The sequence below is a fragment of the Camellia sinensis genome, chromosome 6, assembly GCF_055761805.1.
Source record: "Camellia sinensis isolate YWXY chromosome 6, ASM5576180v1, whole genome shotgun sequence".
Lineage (NCBI taxonomy): Eukaryota > Viridiplantae > Streptophyta > Magnoliopsida > Ericales > Theaceae > Camellia > Camellia sinensis.
This window is the reverse complement of record NC_138966.1, coordinates 36,689,042-36,711,465: the sequence shown is the minus strand read 5'-3', so window position 1 is coordinate 36,711,465 and position 22,424 is coordinate 36,689,042. Positions and strand designations below refer to the sequence as shown.

General features: G+C 34.2%; 1 protein-coding gene across 7 annotated transcripts; it reads left to right on the top strand.

Moving 5' to 3' along the window:
• Positions 1 to 6,351: 6,351 nt before the first annotated feature.
• Positions 6,352 to 22,155, top strand: LOC114262576 (HAD-superfamily hydrolase, subfamily IG, 5'-nucleotidase). Of its 7 annotated transcripts, none has more exons than XM_082873715.1 (18): positions 6,439 to 7,068; positions 7,302 to 7,390; positions 8,715 to 9,025; positions 9,453 to 9,530; positions 9,720 to 9,940; positions 14,844 to 14,936; positions 16,358 to 16,441; positions 17,117 to 17,233; positions 17,629 to 17,734; positions 17,827 to 17,886; positions 18,045 to 18,098; positions 18,443 to 18,500; positions 19,571 to 19,647; positions 19,919 to 19,989; positions 20,385 to 20,445; positions 20,953 to 21,012; positions 21,687 to 21,749; positions 21,841 to 22,155. In XM_082873715.1, exons 3-18 carry the CDS (start codon positions 8,744 to 8,746, stop codon positions 21,958 to 21,960), a joined length of 1,605 nt encoding a protein of 534 aa, XP_082729841.1. In that variant the 5' UTR covers positions 6,439 to 7,068; positions 7,302 to 7,390; positions 8,715 to 8,743; the 3' UTR covers positions 21,961 to 22,155. The 7 variants fall into 7 exon arrangements, 6 of the variants coding, with proteins under 6 accessions (XP_082729837.1, XP_082729841.1, XP_082729842.1 ...); XM_082873714.1 differs by having other exon boundaries at positions 6,481 to 7,068; positions 8,743 to 9,025; XR_014332223.1 differs by lacking the exon at positions 7,302 to 7,390 and having other exon boundaries at positions 6,352 to 7,068; positions 21,627 to 21,749.
• The last annotated feature ends 269 nt before the right edge of the window (positions 22,156 to 22,424 follow it).

Below are 22,424 nucleotides of genomic sequence, written 5' to 3'. Positions count from 1 at the left end.
AAGACAAATCGGAGCCGACAATCAAGGAAGAATGAGAATGAGCAGTGTAGACGATGGTAGAGATAGGTGTACATTAAACAGTGAGGCACAAACGATGTTAATGGATATGTAAGCGTAGTTGTGAACGACAAAAGATGGTCCAAATTTGGTTCAGAGAAGTGTGAACAAGTGGAAAATATTGAACAATTGGTGGCGGCAATGATAGTTTTAAGTGAAGAGAGCATAAGTGGTGTTTGTGGTAGAAAGGGAAGAGAACAAAGAGAGAGAAAGAGAGAGAGAGAGAGAGAGAGAGAGTTGTCAAAAATAGAAATTGTTTTAGGTTTTTCTGGGCTATAAAATTATTTTTGACCATTTATATCAAAGTTTTTCCTTTATTTTTCTAAAATTTAAAATTCTAGGGATGTTAAGTAACAAACAAACTTTTGTTAAGATAGAATTTTAAAAAGTTATTGAAGAGTGGTTTATCTCTAATTATCTTTTTCAAAAATAAAAAATAAAAAATTATGTATGAGTTTTAAACGTTTCCCAAAAAAAAAAAAAAAATCAAAATTTTAGAAAAAATGTGAGAATACAAAAAATGTTTTTGAAATCTTGAAAACCCCCATATTTGGTAAACTCTGTAAAATCTTGCATTCGAAACTTTGAGCATTCTATCTATACCCAATCGTACCCTATTTAGCCACTATTTTTTTAATCGATAAAAGAATAATTATAAATATGAGAAATATTATTCAAACATATTACTATCTTATCGTGTCCTATTTAGTTACTACCCTTCCCATTGACAATTCCTACCGATCCAGGGTTTGTATCAATTGATTTGTATGAGTTTTTGAGAAAAAGCGTCGATTGAATTATCTTTATTTTTTAATTCGTTGCCAACTCATCAATCTTCAAAATTAATGAATTGGTTAAATATTTTGGTAGTTTCAAATTAATGATTTAAGTGAGTGAGGCAAGTTAAAAATACAAAACGAAAAAGAATAACAACAAATATACAACCTTAAAAATGTATTAATTGAATGAATAATCCAATTCGTAATTCACAAGAAGAATATATGAAGTAATCAAATTAAGAAGTAATCATGTGAAGTTATAGAGAAGAATATGTGATGAAAATGACAGGGATATATGTGATGAAATGACAGGGATACTCATAATTCACTATACGAAGTAATCAAATTAAGAAGAATATATGTGATGAAAATGATAGGGAAGGTCATCTTATTAATGGTAGTAGAGTTAAAAGAGGGATTGTGTGAGTAAGTCCCAGGTAGTTTTGCATATATGTAGGCAAGGTTAGATCAGTTTGTAGGTGAGTTGACAAATTTTAATTTGTATGGCAATCAATCAATGAATTTTAATCATTTAATCTACTTAATTTCTCAAACTGCACAGCTTGGTTTGGTTTGTGCAGGTTGATGAATTTTTTTGACAGTCGGTGGTAATAATTGGTGTGTTTGAGAATAAAGAGATAAACTATAATAGAAAAATAATGGATAATTCTATTTTCACATACAAATTTCCCTCAGTGCACACTTAATGAACACATTCTTAATACACACATTAAAAAAATATAAAATCTCAGCACACATATCTTTGTTTCAATAATACTCTCATCTTCAATTTCAAAATCGTAATTTTCTGCCATTCACCTACACCTTCTACACCATCTTTGCCGCCCCTCTTAGTCTTCCATCGCCATCGCCACCCCCTCCTCCAGCCCCAGCCCCAGCCCCAGCCCCAGCCCTAGCCCCAGCTTATTCCCTTCTATCCTAGACCTCTATAGTCAATCTCGAAAATGGGATGGTTTGCGCGGGCAGGCGGCGGGGTTATGTGTGAGAGAAAAGAGCCATGAGAAGGGATGAGGTATGAGAGAGGTGGAGCTGGCAATGGAGAATGTTTAGGCTATTTTAAAATTAGGGTTTGAATAGAAGAAGATAAAGGTATTATGGTATTTTTATCCTAAGACAAAATTGTATTAAGAAAGAATTTCATTAAGTGTATTAATTGAAAAAAATTAATATGTGAAAATAAAATTACTCAAAAATGGTAAGTGTTAAATTGTCACAACTGCCATTTTTACCAATAAATACAAAATAATTGTCATTTTGACCTGAAAAGATTTGACTTTGCCTTTAATGCCCTGTATAATCCCCTCTTTGAATTTATCACCAATTGTTTCAAACGTAAACTATCTATACTATATACTAAGTAAAAAATGATTTTTAACCCCCAAGTTTTATGAGAGCTTCAATTTCTCAATCTTAATTTCTTAATTTTTTGATTTAAAAAAAAAACTCAGCATTTATTGATTTGGTCAAAATCTTTTGATCAGCATTTATTAACTTTTTTCAATCCATATGTCTTTCCACATGCCTGTATTTATTGATTTGGTTAAAATCTTTTGATTAGCATTTAAAATCCCCTCATATAAATAATTATAGATACAATCCGTGTATAGTTACTGCAGTACCTTTTTCAACTTCTCCCATACACTATGGTTAGTAATAAGATTGTTAAATTATTTTTATAAAAAATCTTAAAAAACATAATTTATATATTAAAAAAAAATCTAAAACAAATATAATTATCTATCCCCTTATCAGCATTTATTAACTTTTTTCAATCCACATGTCTTCTCACATGCATGCATTTATTGATTTGGTCAAAGGTCCTCATCAGCATTTAAAATCTCCTCATACAAATAATTATAGATACAATCTGTGTATAGTTATTGTAGTACTTTTTTCAACTTCTCCCATACATTATGGTACATAGTGATGAAATTGTTAAATTATTTTTATAAAAAATCTTAAAAAATATAATTTATATATTAAAAAAAATCTAAAATAAATATAAATATTTATAATTATTTCGTGCATAGCACGGGTGATAGGCTAATTTATTATTATTATAAAGTCGTAAACTATTTATTATTATTATTATTAAGTTCTCTTAGTTTTCGTTTCTTTTCATAAATTTATAATAAAAAAAATGTCCAAACAAGTATGAGTGGTGTTATACAAATAAAAAAATTATACAGAATTTTATTATAGAATAATAATGTAGCATTTCTTGAATTCTATCACTTTAAAAACAAAGATTGATAAATATATGGAAAAAGATTGAGGCCTCGAATGTGGTTTGAATTGGGATTTTTTTTTTTTTTAAACTGTGTTGGTTTGATTGTTTTTATTATTATTTTTATTTATTTGTTGGGTTGTATTAGTTTGGTTGTTTTTATTTATTTATTTATTTGTTGGGCTGTTGTAACTTTTTTTTTTAAAGGATGGTTATGTATAAGGGTGGGTTTAAAGTTTAGAATTTAGGATTTAGGTTTTTATTTCTTCCAAGTCTTTCTGATTTGAAATAAAAATATAGTAAAGACTCGTACAAAATTATATAGAATTAGCAAATTTTAACCAGCAGTCTAACTGATCGGTTAATTTTATCACCTAATCACTCTAACCCAACTCACTTATCTTATCAAACCTCATAGGCTAAGTTGTTGTTGTTGTTGTTGTTTTTGTTTTTTTTGTTTTTTCTATTTGTTGTGCTATGTTGGTTTGTTTTTTTTTTTTAATTTTATTTTATTTGTTGGGCTGTGTTGGTTTGATTTTTTTTTACAAAAATGTTTCAGACCCCCATTGGGGTGTGACCCGCAGGACCCCCAGTGGGGTCTGATTGGCCAGGAATTTTTTTTTTTTTTTCTTCTTCCAATAACCAACCCCCACGTGCGTGTGGCGGTGGTGGGGGTGGGGGAAAAGTGGGGGCCTCAATCACGTTTGTTTTTTTTATTAGGATTTAGGTTTTAGGGTATACATAAAAATCCTTCCAAAAAAAAAAAAAAAAACAACTATTCGAGGCAAATTCACGCCTCTCTTCTCGAAGCCTTTAGCACGGCTCTAAATATATTTAGGGGACGTTTTTTTCATAGTATTGAGGCTTGAGATTTGACTCTATGGTTGTCATGTTTGTTTGGAGGTTTGGGGAGAGGGATTGGAGTATGAGTGAAGTGAGCCTCATGCATATCATGTTTGGTTAAGAAATGCTGAAGGAATTAGTATTCCTTTTAGAGTAGTAATCCTACACGGGGGGACTAGCGAAGCTTGGAAATACGTGAGATTGAGATGCAATCTCATGAGATTAATGGGTAAAAGACTATTTTGTCCCTTAATCTATATGATTACAATTAGGGCTGAGCAAGTGATCCGTAAAATCCGTAATCCGATCCAGTTCAGTCCAATCCGATAGGTTTGGATTGGTTTTTTGAATTCGCGGTTCGGTTCCGGATTGAAGAATTAACAATCCGTAGTTTACGGATTGGTTCCGGATTGGAACCGATCCGAACCGTATACAAATAGTCTATATTTTTATTATACATCCCCCCATAGTATCTTCTCTTAATTCTATATAAAATCTAAACTCAAACCTAAAATCGTATAATATTTTCTTTTATTACTCTTGTTTGTTGGTTTTTAGTTTTAAGTTGTAATGGTTTAAATACTTATAGTGAAATCAATTTTCTTATGGTTGTTTAAATTTTAGAACAGTATGTCGCTATTATAGAAAAATATGTTGCTATTGTGGAACTAATATGCGCTATGTTTATATTTTTATAAAATTAAAGTGTTATAAATATATTTTTGTTATTTAATTATGTGAATCCGTGGTCCTAAACCGATCCAATCCGTATTTAAATGGATTGGTTCGGATTGGTTCCATGATTTAAACGGATTGGATTGGTTCCAATTTTTTAGGAACCGTAGATAACGGATTGGTCCTGGTTTTATCCCAATCCGATCCAATCCGGACCATGCTCACCCCTAATTACAATAATGAAAGAGGAGTAATTATGAAATTTCATAAGTTTAATCACAATCAATTAATACCATCACACTATTACACAAACAAATACACTTTATCCTACATTTCTAGCTTAATACCACCACATTACTAATCTCCTCATTTAATCCCACCATACTCATAATCTCATCTAACCTAATCCGCCAAACAAACGTGGGATATATCTAATAGATTTACTAATCCATTGTTTGGTTAAAAAAGTGAATGCCAAATTAATAATTAAATACACATCATTTCAAGTCAAATAATTCAGGAATTATTTATTTAGGACTAACAATCCATCGTATTGTAATTCGCTTTTCTCCAATCTGTCCAAACAAACACCCTCTTATATTTTTAAAATTATCGTTAATACATCTTTCTAATTTTAAATTAACTTAATTACACTTTTCACCATTATAATTTGACTCAAATTTCACTTGGGTTCTTATAGTTTTAATTTGAACAACTTAATCCTGACAATTTAAGTTTAGTTTCAGTTTAGTCTTTTTGTCAAAATTTCCATTAATTTTTTTACATGTACACCTTAAGTGACTGACAAGGATTCAATTTTTTTTTTTTTTTTCATTTTAACTTATAATTGAAATGCTAGAATTTAAAATATAGAGACTAAACAAGTCAATTTAAAACAATAGGGATCAAAAGTAAAAATTTAATTAAATTACAGAGTTTGGAAGTATAATTAACTTTAAAATTCTATATAACGTGAATTACAAATACATTATTTGAGATTTACTTAAAATATAAATTTACCCTTGTAGTTTTGAAAATTACAAATACTTTCTTATCAAAATATTTTATTTAACAAAATTAACAGAAAAAATAAAAATTTTAATTAATCTCATATACAACAATAAAATTAAATGAATTGTTAATTAAAATGTATTTATAACATTATTAAAAATTATTAATTGACTTGACAATTTTTTAATGTAGGAGATCAATTGTTATGTGATTAAAACCTTGAAGAGTGTGATATAATTTCTAAAATTACATAAAACAATTAGTATATTTTAAGTAAATATAAGGACATATATTTATAATTTAGGAAAGACTATGATACACACTTCTTTGAGATGTGTGTACCATATGCACCTTATAATTATAAAAAAAATGACATAATTTCATACTTTTGAGTTATTACAAAAAAAAAAAAAAAAAAAAAAAAAAAAAAAAAGAGAGTAAAAGTCATCATCAAACACGAAAAAGTTATAACCAAATATCTCAAAATAATATAATAACTAAAAAAAAATTAGTCATAACTTAAAAAATAAAATAAAATAAAAATGACTTAATTAAGGGTATATATATAATATAAGAGTCTCTATAATAAAATTCTCTTTATAATTTATTCAATGTTTTTTTTATCATAGCGCTTCAAATCCAATCCAATCCAATCCAATCCGTATTTTACATTTTTTTTTTTCTAAACAATCAAAAAAATATAATTATTATCCCAAACACCCTCTAAATCACTTTCTTACACTAAAATATTTTTCCGCATTATTACACCTCTCTATCTCTCTCTCTCTCTCTCTCCACATCGCCTACTAAAATGCGCCACCTCCAATTCTAATCCAAATGCTCGTCCACACCCCCAGGTAGTTTTTCAGTTAAGAACACGGACACAAAAAAAAAAAAAATAATAATAATAATAAAAACTCTCTCTTCGAGGCCATTGACCGCCGATCACCACCGCCACTCCTCCAGCGGAGTAAATCCCCGGCACCAGCAACCCACGTGGCGGCGCACAGTAGCTTTTTAACCCCACCACACTTGATCCTCCTCCATCCACAACAAACTTGGCAGGAAAACGAAGCACATTCTGGGAATTCGATTCCATCCCGAAAAATGGATTATCCCATTCCTTGTTTTCCCAAACAAACCCATCAAAGTGTGGTAAGAATAACTATAGATAAAAACCACTATTGCTCTTCAAATGCCAATTTGTAATCTCTCTCTCCGCTGAATCCGATTCCGATTATTCGCCAGAGATTCCTCTTTCTCTCTCTCTCTTTAAACCCATCTCCAAACATGCCTATTTAAGTCCAAAGATGCGAATTCCCAAGAGACCTACCGTCTCCTTTTGTCTCTCTCTCTTCTCTCCTCCTCCCAATTCCGAATTCCTTTGTTATCGTCTCTCTTCCAAAACTTCTATTCCACTTTCACCCAAAACAACAAGGCCTATTCATACCCAAGGTTAGTCTTCTTTGCTTTGGAATTTTACAACATTGCCACTTTTGTTTTGCTTGTTTGAATGAATCTTGAGTTTCTTTCTTTTTCTTTTTTGAATTTTTGATGTGTTTGGATTTGTTTTGGGTTGTTTCAATGGTTTGGTTTGATTGCTTAGGGTTAATTGGGTATAAGATGATTAGTTTCTAGGATGTTTGGAAGCAAAAGACTGTTGATTATGTGAGGAAATTGGATTTTAGGTGGTTCTTGGAGCAAAACTTGGACTGTTTACTTAAGAGTTGGAAATAAAAACGCCCTGGGCTTTGTGTTCTTTCATGGGTCGTCCAAGGTAAGTTGTTAAAGGTTTTGATTGTACAAAATTCTTCTGCTTCATTTTTATTTATTATTTATTATTTATTATTTATTTTTAATATGGGTTATGGTGGTTATAAAATTGAAGAAGTTATGAAATTTGAAATGGACAGTTACATGGGGGTAATTTAGGAATGATAAAAGGTGTGACAAAGCTTCAAAAGGATGTTGACACCAAAGGGCCTTTTCATTTTATATATTTGTATAGATTGATGTTTGTATACATTCTACTTGAATGTTGAGATGAGAGGGAGGAAAGTTAGACCAGCTGGCGGACGATTGGTGTGTTCTTTGAGAATTTTTGTTGATAGGGAGGGTCAACATTAGCATATGAGGAGTTTGGAGATATTCTCCATCTGCATTGGTTGAATAACACAATAATTTTAAATCCTTGATTGATGTCATGAATGGTATTTATTGCGAATAGTCAGTTTTTTTAAAAAAATAAAAAATAAAAAATAGGTTGAAGTATTAAAATTTACATAGTTGGGCATCACTTGTGTATTAGTTACACAGTTTTTAAAAACTTGAATTTATCAATGATGGAATTTAAAAATGAAAAAAAAATAAAATAATAATAATAATAAAAAAGAATAACAATTTATCTACAAGGATGAATTTCTTAAAATGGTAGCATACTACCATATGAACTGTATTATCATAGCACAGTTCCTCTATCTCACATGCATCTTTGTATATGACCTTTTTATGATTGGATTTCTTTTGTAGTTACTACCACTTCATTTGATTAATTTTCGCTTGTAGTTTGCAGCTTCTATGCTTCATCTAGGTATATCTCTTGCCCTCATATTATTTGTTTCCTGATTTTTTAAATGAAGTTTAATTTTAAATGGATGATTCATACTCGTTTAGGGAATTATTACATTATAATTTTATGGCTAGTCATTGTTAATTTACAATGAAAGTGAGTTTGGATGTAAACACATATACCAAAATCCATGTTCAAGGTTTATAGAAAATTTTGCATGAAATCATTCACAGATAGCATACAGTAGTGCATGCATACTAAACATTGATCTAGCTATTTCATTAACTTCTGAAATCTAGCAGCTTAATAATTGTAAGTAGTATAAGATTGGGCAAATACCTAGTTGGTTTCAACTTCTCAATTGCAATTGCTATTCTTATATACTTTAGTAGTCAATTTAGGTTCATGTCATGCAATTTCCATTTTACTAATACATCATGCATTCAGTTTTAGGGTTCGATGACATTCTCAAGCACCGTCAGGTAGTGATAATTTTTTCGCTTTTTTTTTTTTTTTTGATAAATGCTTTCAGGAGCTAATCAGTTGCGTGCTAATTATAGAATGGATGGGGCTGGTGTAGATGACAAAACATCACTGTTTCAGAGTATGACCTTCAGTGATGGTGTTCAGGAACCCTGTATTTGGTCATCTCCCGGAGGGATTCATAAAATCAATATAGGGAAACGGATATTCTGCAATAGATCTTTGAATATGAAAAGTATTGTTGCGGTTGGTTTTGACATGGATTATACTTTGGCTCAATACAAACCTGAAACTTTTGAGTCTCTTGCATATGAAGGCACTATCAGAAAGCTGGTGTATGATTTGGGATACCCTCCAAAGGTTTGTCTGCATTTTCATTCATTCTGACTTAATTAAGTTCATGCATAGCCATGGTTTTGCATAAAAATTGTATGCACAACACACTTATCTTCATGCTCTGCGTAAGTGATTTCAAATGAAACTTGTCGATTCTGATTTTTATCTAAAAATGCCATTATGCTAGACTGACATGTTAGTTTTAGTATAGATTTAAGGAAATATAATGGGTACTTTCATTATTTGATTTGATTTTCACCTTATGTCTGTTATTCTATAAAATTTGCTTTTCTTTGTCAACCATGTTTTTTCTATTCATTTAAATAAGTTTGAACCTTATGCCATGATAGGTAATGGTCATACTCAAGTTCCTTTGGTACTTAGTTATCTGTTGTTCTGGCATTTGAAGAAAGTATCAGCAGGTTATTTGACATAAATGGTTTTTGCGTAGTTGTTGGAGTGGACTTTTGATTGGAAGTACATGGTCAGAGGTTTGGTTCTTGATAAAAAGAGAGGCAACATATTGAAGGTAACTGTTGCTTAGTTGTCTCTCATGTACTTATTCTGTGGCTGGAACACACACAATTGCGCATGTGCGCGCGCGCACGCACACACACAGCGTCTTGCTGAAAACTACTAGCTGATTCTGTCATTTTCATGTAAACTTTCTTAGTTGGAATTTTTTTTTCTTATTTTCTGTTCATTTATTAAAATACAGATGGATAGACACAAATATGTGAAAGTAGCATACCATGGCTTTAGGGAATTGTCAAAGGAAGATAAAGTTGCAACATATGGAAGTACTTTGATACGGGATGCATTTGATGAACCTGATTATGCACTCATTGATACCCTTTTTTCACTGGCTGAAGCCTACTTATTTGCTCAACTTGTTGATTTCAAGGATAATAATCCTGGGAAAATTCCCGGGGATGCAGGGTAAGAGCGTACCCCATTTTCAGACTTTATGTGCTTTGCAATCAGTACCGAGTTCATTCTCTCTCTCTCTCTCTCTGTGTCAATGCTTTAATAATAATGATAATAATAATACTTAATCAATTCTTTAATCCACTCTTGAATATATCTTTCATTATTGTTAGAGAAGTAAATTATAATTATTTAGTGCATTTGAGGGATCTCATAATGCATTCCCTAGATTGATCAATTTGTATTTTGGGATTTACATTTTACTGGAGAAGGAAGATATGAAAGAGGAAGAAACATAGTCAGACAGCAGGGGCACAAACACTTTAAGAATAAGCATGACATGATAGTTGAAAAAAATGCAGCAACTGATGAGAGAACGAGTTGCCAAATAAGTTTTAATGGCATAACAGTTGTCTTTTTCACCTAAGGATCTTCTTTGCATCTTCTCCAAGGTACTAGTGGGACTCCAAAGATCTTCCCTGCTGTTGTTGACCAGTTACTAAATTTTCTTGGGGTTTGTGTAATTCATGTCATTTCTCTTCCAAATAATAGGTGTTTTTGTTCACTTATTTATTGTTGGTTGAACCTCAAGTTCCAATATTTGCTTTATGGCTAGCAGTCTCACTTGCTGTTGAATTGGAAACCCACTCTATATTTCTAGTTGGTGTGTTTGATCTCTTGCAATATTACTGAACCTACCATAAAGTTTAATTTGTTCTTTACTTGCTTTAGGGTGCCTTCCCAAAGCCAGATTCTGTCTGATCTTTTAAAAGTACGGAATTTTTGTTTTTTTAAATGAGCTTGTGTGCTCTTTGCTTTAAGAACTAAAGCTTATGTACGGCCTATGTGTCATTTTTTCTTTTTTTTTGTCCATTTACCATAACAAATTAATTGATTTAATGTAGGCATTGCTCTTGTCTTTGTCTTTCCCACCAACTTTTTCCCTGTCACTAGTGGTAACTTTTGATTCAAAACACCATATTCCATTTATGGAGAGATCCAATCATTAAAATTGATAAAATGGTTATCCTGGACCATGTCCAAATAGAATGACTATTTATGTAAAGGAAAACATCACTTCTGGATCTTGGAAAATAAATAATGGCATTCTGCTCGTTTAGAATGACTATTTATCATGTTACAATTGCCTACAGGGATGTCCTGATGAAAAAATATATGTATTATTGATTGATTTCTGATTGATTTATTGATACATTGTTGATTGATATTCTGTCTATTACAAATGGTTCCTTATATAGATGTAGGTGTAGTGGATGGTGGTAGTGGTGTAGTGGGTTAGGTTTAATGGAGTAGGTGAGGTGGTAGTGGTGTAGTGGGTTAGGTTTAGTGGAGTAGGTGAGGTGGTAGTGGTGGTAGGTGATGGTAAATTCTAACAGCCCCCCGCAAACTCAAGGAGGATAGAAACTAACCAACTTGAGTTTGAAGAGAGAAACAAAATAAGAAAATACATAAAAATAAAAAAGGATAGGAGACACTGTATGGTCGTGTCAGACCGTTGGTGAAGACACTGAATGGTTGTGTCATAACGGTGTAGAGGACACTGTATGGGGGTGTCATAACCATGTAGAGGACAGTTTATGGGGTCATGTCGGACCGTTGTAGAAGACAGTTTATGGGGTCATGTCGGACCGGTGTAGAAGACAGTTTACGGGGTCATGTCTGACCGTTGTAGCAGACAGTTTACGGGGTCATGTCGGACCGTTGTAGCAGACACTATTGTGACAGTTGTGGTGACAGTTTACGGAGTCTTGCTGGACCCTTGTAGAAACTAACCGGAATCAATGTCGGGACAGTTTACAGAGTCTTGTCGGACCCATGAAGGAGCTAACCGGAATCAATGTCGGGACAGTTTACAGAGTCTTGTCGGACCCTTGTAGAAACTAACCGGAATCTATGTCGGGACAGTTTACAGAGTCTTGTCGGACCCATAAAGGAGCTAACCGGAATCAATGTCGGGACAGTTTACAGAGTCTTGTCGGACCCTTGAAAAAGCTAACCGGAATCAAATGTCGGGACAGTTTATAGGGTCATGTCGGACCGCTGTAAAAGTGGCACCCTCAAAAGGTGTGCCCAATTTTGTCAAAAGGCGTGCCATCAAAAGGCGTGCCCAATTCATCAAAAGGTGTGCCGGACATGATGGCGAGGCACGTGGGCGCCTTGGCTTGCGTGCCCGTTTGTCGGCTGGTGGTAAGAGGCGCGCGATGCGCGTGGCTGCCTCGGCTATAAGACAGAGGCTGAGGTTGAGGCAAAAAACCTGCAAGAGATATTCTGAGAGAGATTTCTGAGAGAGATTCTGTAACACTCGGTTTTCTGAGAGAGAATTCTGAGAGAGATACTGTGTAACACTCTGGTGCCTAGAAAATGGCTTCATCGTCTTCCCGCGGGCTGCTCACTCTCTTTCCCGACCTCAACAAGTCAACGAGAGAGAGAACTGGTGCGGTGGCACTGGAAACTCAACCAAGCGCCCCGGAGTTTGCTCCGTTGAACTTTCCGATGCGGTCGGTGGAGCAAAGAATGGCAGTGCAGTCAGATGTGGAGGCCAATCAGTATACTTTGAAGGCATGTGTGGAAAGCATGACGGCGGTCACAAACTTGTCGCACCGGCTGCAGAGTAGGGCAAATGAGGTGCAGCAGTTAAACTCCCAGCTGGCTCTGCTTCAACGCATGTATAAGGATGCGCGAGCAGAGATAAGCGTGCTAAGGGCAGAAAACAAGGAGCTGAAGCGGAAGGCCACCGTGATGTTCCGATTTGGAGGTCCGCCATATGCTGCAGTGGAGGAGTAGGGAGTAGTGATCATGCCCAGTGGAGTGAGAAATACGGAGGCAACACCGGCAAGGGCCGCCCAGGACGGAGGCAAGAAGAAAAGACCGGCGGCAGAGTAGAGAAGAAAATCCTGCCTGTGGATGTGGTTGATTGGTTGCTGTTGTTTTTTTTTTTTTTTTTTTTTTTTTGTTTAGTGGTGTAAAATTTGTGATCGGGGTTGATCCCTGAGATGAATAAAATATGGTGTGGTGTGCAAAGCTATATGGTATGAATGATATTTGAAAAAAATAATGTGAAAGAAAAATAAAAAAAGAAATAATATATTTGAAATCGACAATGGTGTTCGGTAGATATATATATATATATATATATATTTTTGGTAATAATAATAATAATAATAATAATAATAATAATAATAAGAATAATATATTAAGGAGGAAAGTATGTGTGTTGGTGGGTCGGAAAGTAATTGTTTTGGTGGGAGACATGATTTTATTTTATTTTTTTTTATTTTTTTTTAAAGAAAAAAAAAATAATAAATAAATAAATAAAGAAAGTAGTAAAATAAAAAAGTGTTGCTCTCTCTCTCTCAACCGTGTATGTGTGAGTGGTGTGTTGGGTGTATGATAATATATTATAATAGTGTGAAAGAGTGTGCTACAGCTGGGTGTGCTTAAAGGTGTGAAGTGTGTGTCCTCTCTCTCTCTACTATCAACACTGTTGTTTATTCCCACTATTCGCTCTCTCAAAAAGTTCAAGAAAGAATCCACTAATCCGGGCCTCTGGTCATGCTGTTCAACATTGTACACCCACAGTGTTCGATAAAGAAGGATTGACATCTGAATAAGGTTGAATCACAAGAAGCCGGTAGTTTTGAAAATGAGATCTCCACGCTCATCAACTGCAGATTCAGAAGAGAGATGATTCCATCAAGCGAGTTGTCGACAGACAAGGACGAACTGAGTCTTCGACGGTAGCAAAGCCATCAGCAGCGGCGAGGCTCCTGCGGCAAAGATGCCATCAGCAGCGGAGATGACGGTGGTGGCGGCGAAGATGCCGGCGGCGGAGAAGTCGGAGTCCCCAAAGGCGTGCTCGAGCGGGAACGGGACTTTGGAGGCCGGAGTCGATGAGTTGGTTCGGGCCGGGCTAATTGGCTGTGAAGGAGTAACAGTAGCAGGTGGAGTGTTGAAGATCAGGAGGAGATCTGTGACGACGTGACTGGGCGGCTCAGCCTCGGCAGAGAGGCGGTCGAGGGAGGAGCAAGGGGCGCCGAAGTAAGCGACGGGAGTGAGAGGGAGCGGTTGGTCTTTGAGCTCCTGAGACATTATGCCGATGATGGCGCAGAGGCGGTGGTGCATCAAATTCGAATCCTTCCATGGAGAGGTGGCACAGACAAAAGATGGAGGACGAGATCTGGTGGATCCAGTGAGGCCCGGAGAAGACGGAACTTGTGAGGTAGTAGTAGCGCTTGATGAATTCTTCCACTGATGAGACTGAGATGGGTATGTGTAGAGGTCCGGCGGGCGGCCTAAGACGAGGTTGCCGCCCGCCGGTGAAGCGAAATTATTAGAGTCTTAGCTTGGCTCTGATACCATGAAAAAATATATGTATTATTGATTGATTTCTGATTGATTTATTGATACATTGTTGATTGATATTCTGTCTATTACAAATGGTTCCTTATATAGATGTAGGTGTAGTGGATGGTGGTAGTGGTGTAGTGGGTTAGGTTTAGTGGAGTAGGTGAGGTGGTAGTGGTGTAGTGGGTTAGGTTTAGTGGAGTAGGTGAGGTGGTAGTGGTGGTAGGTGATGGTAAATTCTAACACCTGATTAGGGGGAACTGCCTTTCTTTAGTGCTTCAGTAAAGCTTCAAAAATAAAACGTGCAAGTTCATTGTGGTTTTAGTCACAACTAAATTACACAAGTCCACTTATAAAGTTAAAAGAGTAACAATGAATATAACTTTCTCTTTTTGGAGATTCATTCGACTAAACTCTGTTAACTCTGGTATCTACTCCACAGATAGTTGAACAGATGTAGACGTTATCATTATGGCATTGCTGTTACTAAAAGACTATGCTGTTGCTTTCTTCTTAGCTATGTTAATGTTATAAATATTTTTGCTTGCAGCTACTCTCGAATGTACAAAGATGTTAGAGCTGCAGTGGACTTGTGCCATCGTGATGGAACTTTGAAACAAATGGTTGCAAAAGATCCTAAACGGTATGTTATGTTGATGATTAGTAACTATTGCGGACAAGAAATCTAAGCCGTTCACCACAGGGTGGCTAATGGTTAATTTGACATGAAGCATGAATTGTTTGACTACATCATAGAGGGGTATTTGTGGTATATTCTTAAGCCTTTAAACCCCAACATTCTGTATATTTGTCTCTGTTTAGGGGTTCAACATTGGATTTTCTTATCCACCTTGTACTAAAACCTTGTCTCTAGTTTTGTTTGCTCTGTTGAACTTGTTTCAAGCACTTCCTAATTAGTTAGATGTTCATTGACATTCATTAGTGTAATGTTTCTCACCTGCTAAATAAGACTGGGTATTCTTTCTCTCCTTTGTTCTTTTTCAATGGTATATGCGACATACAACGAGAAAATGATTTGAATGTTACTTGGAACATTTTGTGCTTCATAACTACTTGAGGATAAGGTGGTAACCTTTTTTAGCCAACCAAATAGGACAATCCAGTTAATCACCCTGTGCTGAACAGTTTCATTATTATTAGTGGAAATTTAAACAAAATTGTATATCCTGGAATGTGGCTTTTGTGATTGATACATAAAAAGTCAATTATGATTAAAGGTCAATTGTCCTAATATACCTGATGCTGGCGAAGCCTTTAATCTACTAAATGGGCAAGGAATGCATTTGTTCAGGAAAAGTTCATTTGGCCATGCAATCCCCTACTGTTGCTTTATTGTTGATAATTGTAACATTTACAGTTAGAAATTTGTTCATCCAATAATATTGAATCTATAAGACGACAGCTAGTTGTGTGTGATTTATATTTCTTTCTTATTCTTTAAAATTGAGTTTGGGTTTTTAGTGATTGATGTGATTGATGGATGCTGATTGGTCATGTTAGATAGCTTAATATACATTGTTGGGCCCATTTCCTAATAAACGTAGGCTTTTGGGAAAATTGGTAACTTAACATGGTATCAGAGCTCTCTCGTTGAGAGAGGTCTTGGGTTCAAGTCTGTCCATTAGCATATGGTATTCTGTCCCTGTTTGGTTTCTTCCTCCCTGTTTGGATGTTTACTTCTCCTTCTGTTTGGTTCTTTGTTTGTCTCTCCACGTGCAAGACGGGGTTGCATGTGAAGGAGGGTGTTAGATAGCTTGATATATATTGTTGGGCCCATTTCCTAACTGTTTAGACTTTTGGTAAAATTGGTAACTTAATAGGTCACTATTTTGAGGTCGGAAATATGGCCAACTTATTGAGCTTCAACTCATAGAAGGTTGTTAGGTGTAAAATATTTTGTTAGGCTTGGAGTTACATCGGTTTAGTTGATCTTCCTTCGCCACCGTACCAGAAAATTTGCAAATCAAGACTATCAATGTACTATAGAAGTTTTGAAGTAAATGTTTTCCACTTGACCGTTGTGTTGTGCATTCTGGGTTTCAGGTATATTAACGAGGATACCTCAATAGTTCCCATGCTCAAAATGCTCAGAGATTCTGGCCGTTCTACATTTCTGGTGACAAATAGGTTGGTGTTTTTTTTTTTTTTTTTGGTTATTTTTTATAAATAAATGTTTTATTGAAAGTAAAGTGTGAACAGTGTAATATCATGTAAATAATGATGCTGGGATCGTGCCTAATAAAGATGACATCAAAAAGCATTTATGAGTCCAAATTCTCTTAAGAATTCTACGGTGTTAAGGAAAAGAATAGAGTATTTTTCTCCTGTCCATACATTTTTTTGATGAAGAGAATTGCTTTATCCTTAGTGTTGTCATCACGGCCCTAGTTCCTCTGAAGAATAGAAAATTATGATTGTAATTTCTATTTATGATGTTGTCTTTGTTGATATATGGAATTTAGATTTATGATCCCTGGTTTTTGATGAGGTGTTTGCACCTTTTTGGGAAGTACATTTTTCTCTACATTATACGTGCATATCAGGCTGTGATTCTTTTTTTTTTTAATCAATCACATTTGAAATGATTTTTCTGGATGCTGAATATACATATGGATTTGAGAATCTTATTTTGCTTTTTATTCCACTATATAGGTTGATTTTGTTTGTGTGATCTTACCTCCTCCCCCCCTTCTCCGAAAATTGTTATGTTTGTATTAAACTTGAAGGTATTAGTTTTCAGAAGTAGGCTATGTTTTTTGCAAGAACTAACATTATTAAGAATCTCACTTATATGTGTTGCAGTCTATGGGACTACACAAACATCGTAATGAATTTTCTCTGTGGACCCCAAACATTGGGTAGTTGTTCCATTTTGAATTTTGAGTGGCTCCGATTCTTCAATGTGGTCATCACTGGCAGGTTTTGTTCTCTTCTCAAAATAATAAAACCTTTAAAACTTACATGCTATAGGTAGAATTGCTGGGGTTGTAGTTCTCATTTTTATTTCTTTATTTATATAGTCTACACTTAACCTATGAGTTGGATGCCTTAGAGCTATGAAGAGTGTATTGTTTCAACCAATGGTAATGTGTTCTAAAATGGGTTTAAATCCTTTTTTCTCATGCGAAGTTATATAGATATATGCCAAAAACTAGGTGAAAAGTGAGTCATTCCTATCAGAGTATTGACAGGTATGATGGGTAGGACCCATTGCCAAGTTGGATGCTAGTTTTTAATGTGCTTTCCTAATTTTAGGACTACTGAACTTTAAAATTTGAAGTTATATCTAAGGAAGCATTTATTCTTTTTTGCAGTGCAAAACCAAGTTTTTTCCATGATGAAAATCGTGCCCATCTTTTTGAGGTTGAGCCTGAGTCTGGGATGCTTCTTAATACTGATAATGGTACTCCTATGCCTCAGGTTGGTTTACATGTCCTATGTTCTTCTAAAGTTGACAGCATCCTTATCTTCTTTTGTTATGTGTTTTTACAATTTCATCTTCTATTGCCTAGGTGGGAGGTGCTTTAAGGCTACCATTAAAGAGCCTGAATAAGAGTTGTAAAGTGTTCCAGGTAATAAGTTATTTCTATTATAAATCTACCTTGTAAAATTTCTGGAGATTGTATTGTGTGCTTTTGGTTATGGGCATTTTCTCTATGTTGCTAAATTTCACTTGGTTCTCGAATAATAATTTTATATGCTAGTTATATTTCTGAACTTACATTTTCAGGGGGGCAATGTTGGTCATCTGCATAAACTGCTGGGTATAGAGTCAAGTTCACAGGTTTGTTAACATGTTGATTATATTTTTTTCCCCCTTTTTTCAAATGGTTTCTAGACATTATCAAGAAGCCATCACTTTGACTGCTACATTTTCCATTACAATGTGTACATTGTCTACTTATTCCTTATTCATTCTTTCTTTTAATTAGTTTTTACTTATTCATTTCTCATTAAGATGTGTTCATTAACTGCTACATTTCCTCATCAGATAGGAATTTAATTTGTCTTTGATTCATTATTCCATTTGATTAATTTTTACTTGTTCTAGGTTTTAATGTGATTATGGTTCTAAATCCAGTAGGTCACGTTATGGTTTTAATTTTTAATGTGTTATATATTTAATAGGTTCTTTATGTTGGGGATCACATATATGGAGATATTTTACGCAGTAAAAAGGTTCTAGGTACACTTCTTACAGTTCTTGCCTATTCTTTTTGAATTGTTATTACTTTCTTGTAGATTGATTTTAATGATACAAACACAAGGCTTGTTAAGTCTCGATTGGGTTCTGCCATATGTTCCTAACTTCTTTGTATGAAAAATATGGATAAAGAAACTCTAGGTAAAAGAACTGGCCTAACACCGTAATTGTGTTTTCCATAAACTTTAAAGTGCTAGGTCTTTTCATTTTGTTTGGAAAAAAAATTGATAAATCTTTCTTGAGACTACTGAAGTAAATTTTAGGCATAAAACAGTCCCAAAGTTGATTGAATACACTTTATAGTTTTATTCCATTATTCATATTACTCTATTATCTTAATTAGTCCGACCTAATATATTTATATTTTTTTGGAAAAATATATTCCAGGAATTATTTTCTGTTGAAACATAAGAGCTACAATGCTATTTATATTTGAAATGTTGAAAACATGTGAAAGATGCTCAAAAGAAGCTTCTTGTTGGATTATTATGGTTTGGACTGGAGTTGTCTTGATGTAATTAGTGGTTTTTCAAGCTGAGTTAATTTTATGTATCCGGATAAGAACAGTTAATTTTAACTAAAAACTTTATGGTGGTTGGTACCCTTTCAGAACTTATACTATCTTCACACAGTGTGTATGACTTGTACTGTGGAGTTTAGTTGTTAACATTTATAGTAGAGATCATCTAATTCTTATTTAAACTTTGTGAAGGATATACCAAGCTGCATTTCAAAATCCATGTAATTCTTAAGAATGCGTGTCTCAGTTCATATTCTCTGAGGAACTGTTACTTGGACACATCTGTCAGATTAACTACTTACGGCGAAGGGATATGTTATATGTATTGATGAATGAAATTGAAATGGGAGTTGTAATAAGATTAATTAGATCCACCTAGGTGTGTTGGTTAGATGGATCGGTCCTAATTTAGATTTAGACAGTGAGAAAGACGATGATTTTGTTGTTCTTATTGTTATTATAGTATTAATAAGAATATGTTTGTTCAATTGCTCAATTGTCACTTGGTTTTGTCTGATGCATTTTTTGACAGGATGGAGAACAATGTTAGTTGTTCCAGAGCTCGAGAAGGAGGTTGAATTCCTTTGGGAATGTAGGGGTACCCGCAAGGTATGGATACAAGTCATTAATTTTTTTTCTTTCTTCTACTTGCTAATAGGTTCAATTTGTATCTTTTATTCTACCAAATACTAATGAAAGAAATTTGTGGTTATGCAAATTCTTTGTTATGCATCTCAGGACTAGTTTGGTGTTCTCTAATTTATAACCATTTTCTTTATTATATATGTTTCTTTCCATTGAGATAAGAAGAAATTTATTGACTTCTAAATGCAATTAATGTTGTTCTCCATTCTGCAATTAATGAGGCGGTTTTGTGCAGCAACTTCGACTGTTGAGGAATGAGCGTGATCTCATTGAAGACAAAATACATCATCTGAAATGGTCTCTCAAGTAAGTGGTTTTCCTTTATGCTGGTATATTTGTGTGGAATCTTTTTAGAATATGCCCCCCAGGGTGCATGGCCCCCCACTGGTGGGTTTGTTTAAGATACAGATCTGCTGAGCTTCTTTAATTAATTGAAGTTGTCCACTGTGTAGTATTTGAATCCATGCGGACTTACTTCAATCAATTGTCTTGAGGTTCATGGTGATGTTAGAGCAATTAGAATATTGACTGTGACATTTGAGAATTACACTGTGAAGCATTGGTTATTGTTTCCTAATGAAAATGATGTTTCTGTGTTTGACTTTGTCTTTGGCTCTGTGCCAATTCCTTTCATTAACTCTCTCTGAAAAAAGGTGTTATCTTGATTTATTTTTTGTACTGTTGTTCATATTTTGGTTCAGGTTTGAAGGTCTTAATGGTGATGAGAAGGAAAAGCTATCAACTGAACTAGAAAAGTTGGAGGTTAGTCCATGTTTTGTCAGATGGTTTTGCATTTTAAAAAAATTTGCCCTTGTTGAACAGGGGTGTTTGAATGTTCCTTAAAGATGGAATCATTTATTTTTTTACCTATATAACCATAACAGTCACAAGACTCTGTTTGATACATGGCAACTGAAATGATGTCATTGTAAAAACTTTGTGCTATTATCAATAATGGAAATGTGTTATTTTTTAATCACAGTGTCTCTTGAGCCCTGAGTTTTGAGTTTTAAACAAGACATAATGAGTTATCATATCAAACAGAGCAAATTTTGAGAATATAGTAGCCCTGTCAGCTTGTTACGTTTACACCATTCAGATATAATCTAACTGGTTAATGCTACCTCATTTGAACGTCGTGTTTCATAAATTTGTTTTGGTTGTCACGTAAAACGTGGCATGACAAATAACATCACCAGCTTAAAATAATTTCAAATTGAGTATTACCGAGAATTTATTAATATTATTGTTCTTGATGGTTTATTGTAGTCTCAAAGAGAGAAAGTTCGTCTCAGTCATCAACAGTCTCAGCGAGAATGTCACCAAAAGGTATGTATATTTTATGGGACTCTTTAAGCTGGATATTAGTGCTTTTGTGTTGGAACTTTACTCTTGTTTTTTCATGTGGTTCATGTTGATTGATGTTTTGAATTCTTTTGATTGTTGGAATGGAAGGGTTTCTCCTGTTGAATGAATATAGTTCATTTGTTTGTAAACTTATGACTCAACAATTTATTAATTTTCTTCTTTTATTTTCACTATCAATGATTGATGATTTTGGCTATTTTCTTATTAAAAACCAATTATGGAAGTTTTTTCAATTATATGCACAGTCCTTGTGAAGCTTCTGAATTCTGATCTTATGGGATGTATAGTAATCTATTGATAAATGCCCTTTTATTGTTTTTGTTCTTCCTTTTCTTAACTTCTTCCTAGATGAAAAATTCTTTGATTGTCAGTGTAGATTTAGTCGCAAGTTCTTCAGTTTTTATTTATTTTTATTTTTTTACCCCTATTATTTTTAAAACTATTTTGTGGTGTGTTTAATTTGTGTGACTAGTCAAAGTATGTCAGATTACACTAATAATTTTTTCACTGCATTTTGTTTATAAAAAAAGAGACGGTAACTGTAGGCTTATTGTTTTTAAAAATGCAAACTTCAGTGTCCAGACGAATGATGACTTGTTGGAACAAGCATGACATGTTTTTGATAATGGTTTCAGTTCCATAAGGTCTGGGGACAACTCATGAAGACTGGCTATCAGAATTCCCGCTTTGCACATCAGGTTACCTTAAACATATGCCCATGACTTTACTAGTTTGAATGGCTCTTGTACATCAGTTTGTGTCGTAAATTGTTTCTTTTAATTTATGCAGGTAGAGAGATTTGCCTGCCTCTATACGAGCCAAGTAACCAACCTAAGCCTATATTCCCCTGACAAATACTATAGACCAAGTGAAGATTTCATGCCCCATGAATTTGACATCCTAGCTTAGTGAAAAGGTCTTCAATTGAACATCATGTGAGATATGGCTAATTTGAGGAAGTGTCACTAATTGTTTGGCTGTTGGGAGATAATGAAAGTGGAGTTTTCATTGGAGATGTATTTTGTTTTGCTCTTTCATTCTCTAGCCATATGTTATGTAATTGAATTGATTGACCATAGAAATGTCAGTTTCTTGTTTGCAGCATTTTGTTTAAATGTTATATCTTGCTTAGCAAAGCCTAACAATCACACATAAGTTAACTTCTTCGCAGGTGCAATTCATCATTTCCATTCACTCTAAATCCTTCGCCATCACTCATCGCCTCTCTCCTCACCCTCCACTACCTCTCCCAACCTCTCTCTCACCATATTCTGCGACCATCCCTGTGCAATTGACTATTATTCCATTAAACTTTATTAACATAGATTCGATCAAATTAAATTTGAATCCCAATTGGGTTCTTAACTAAGTCC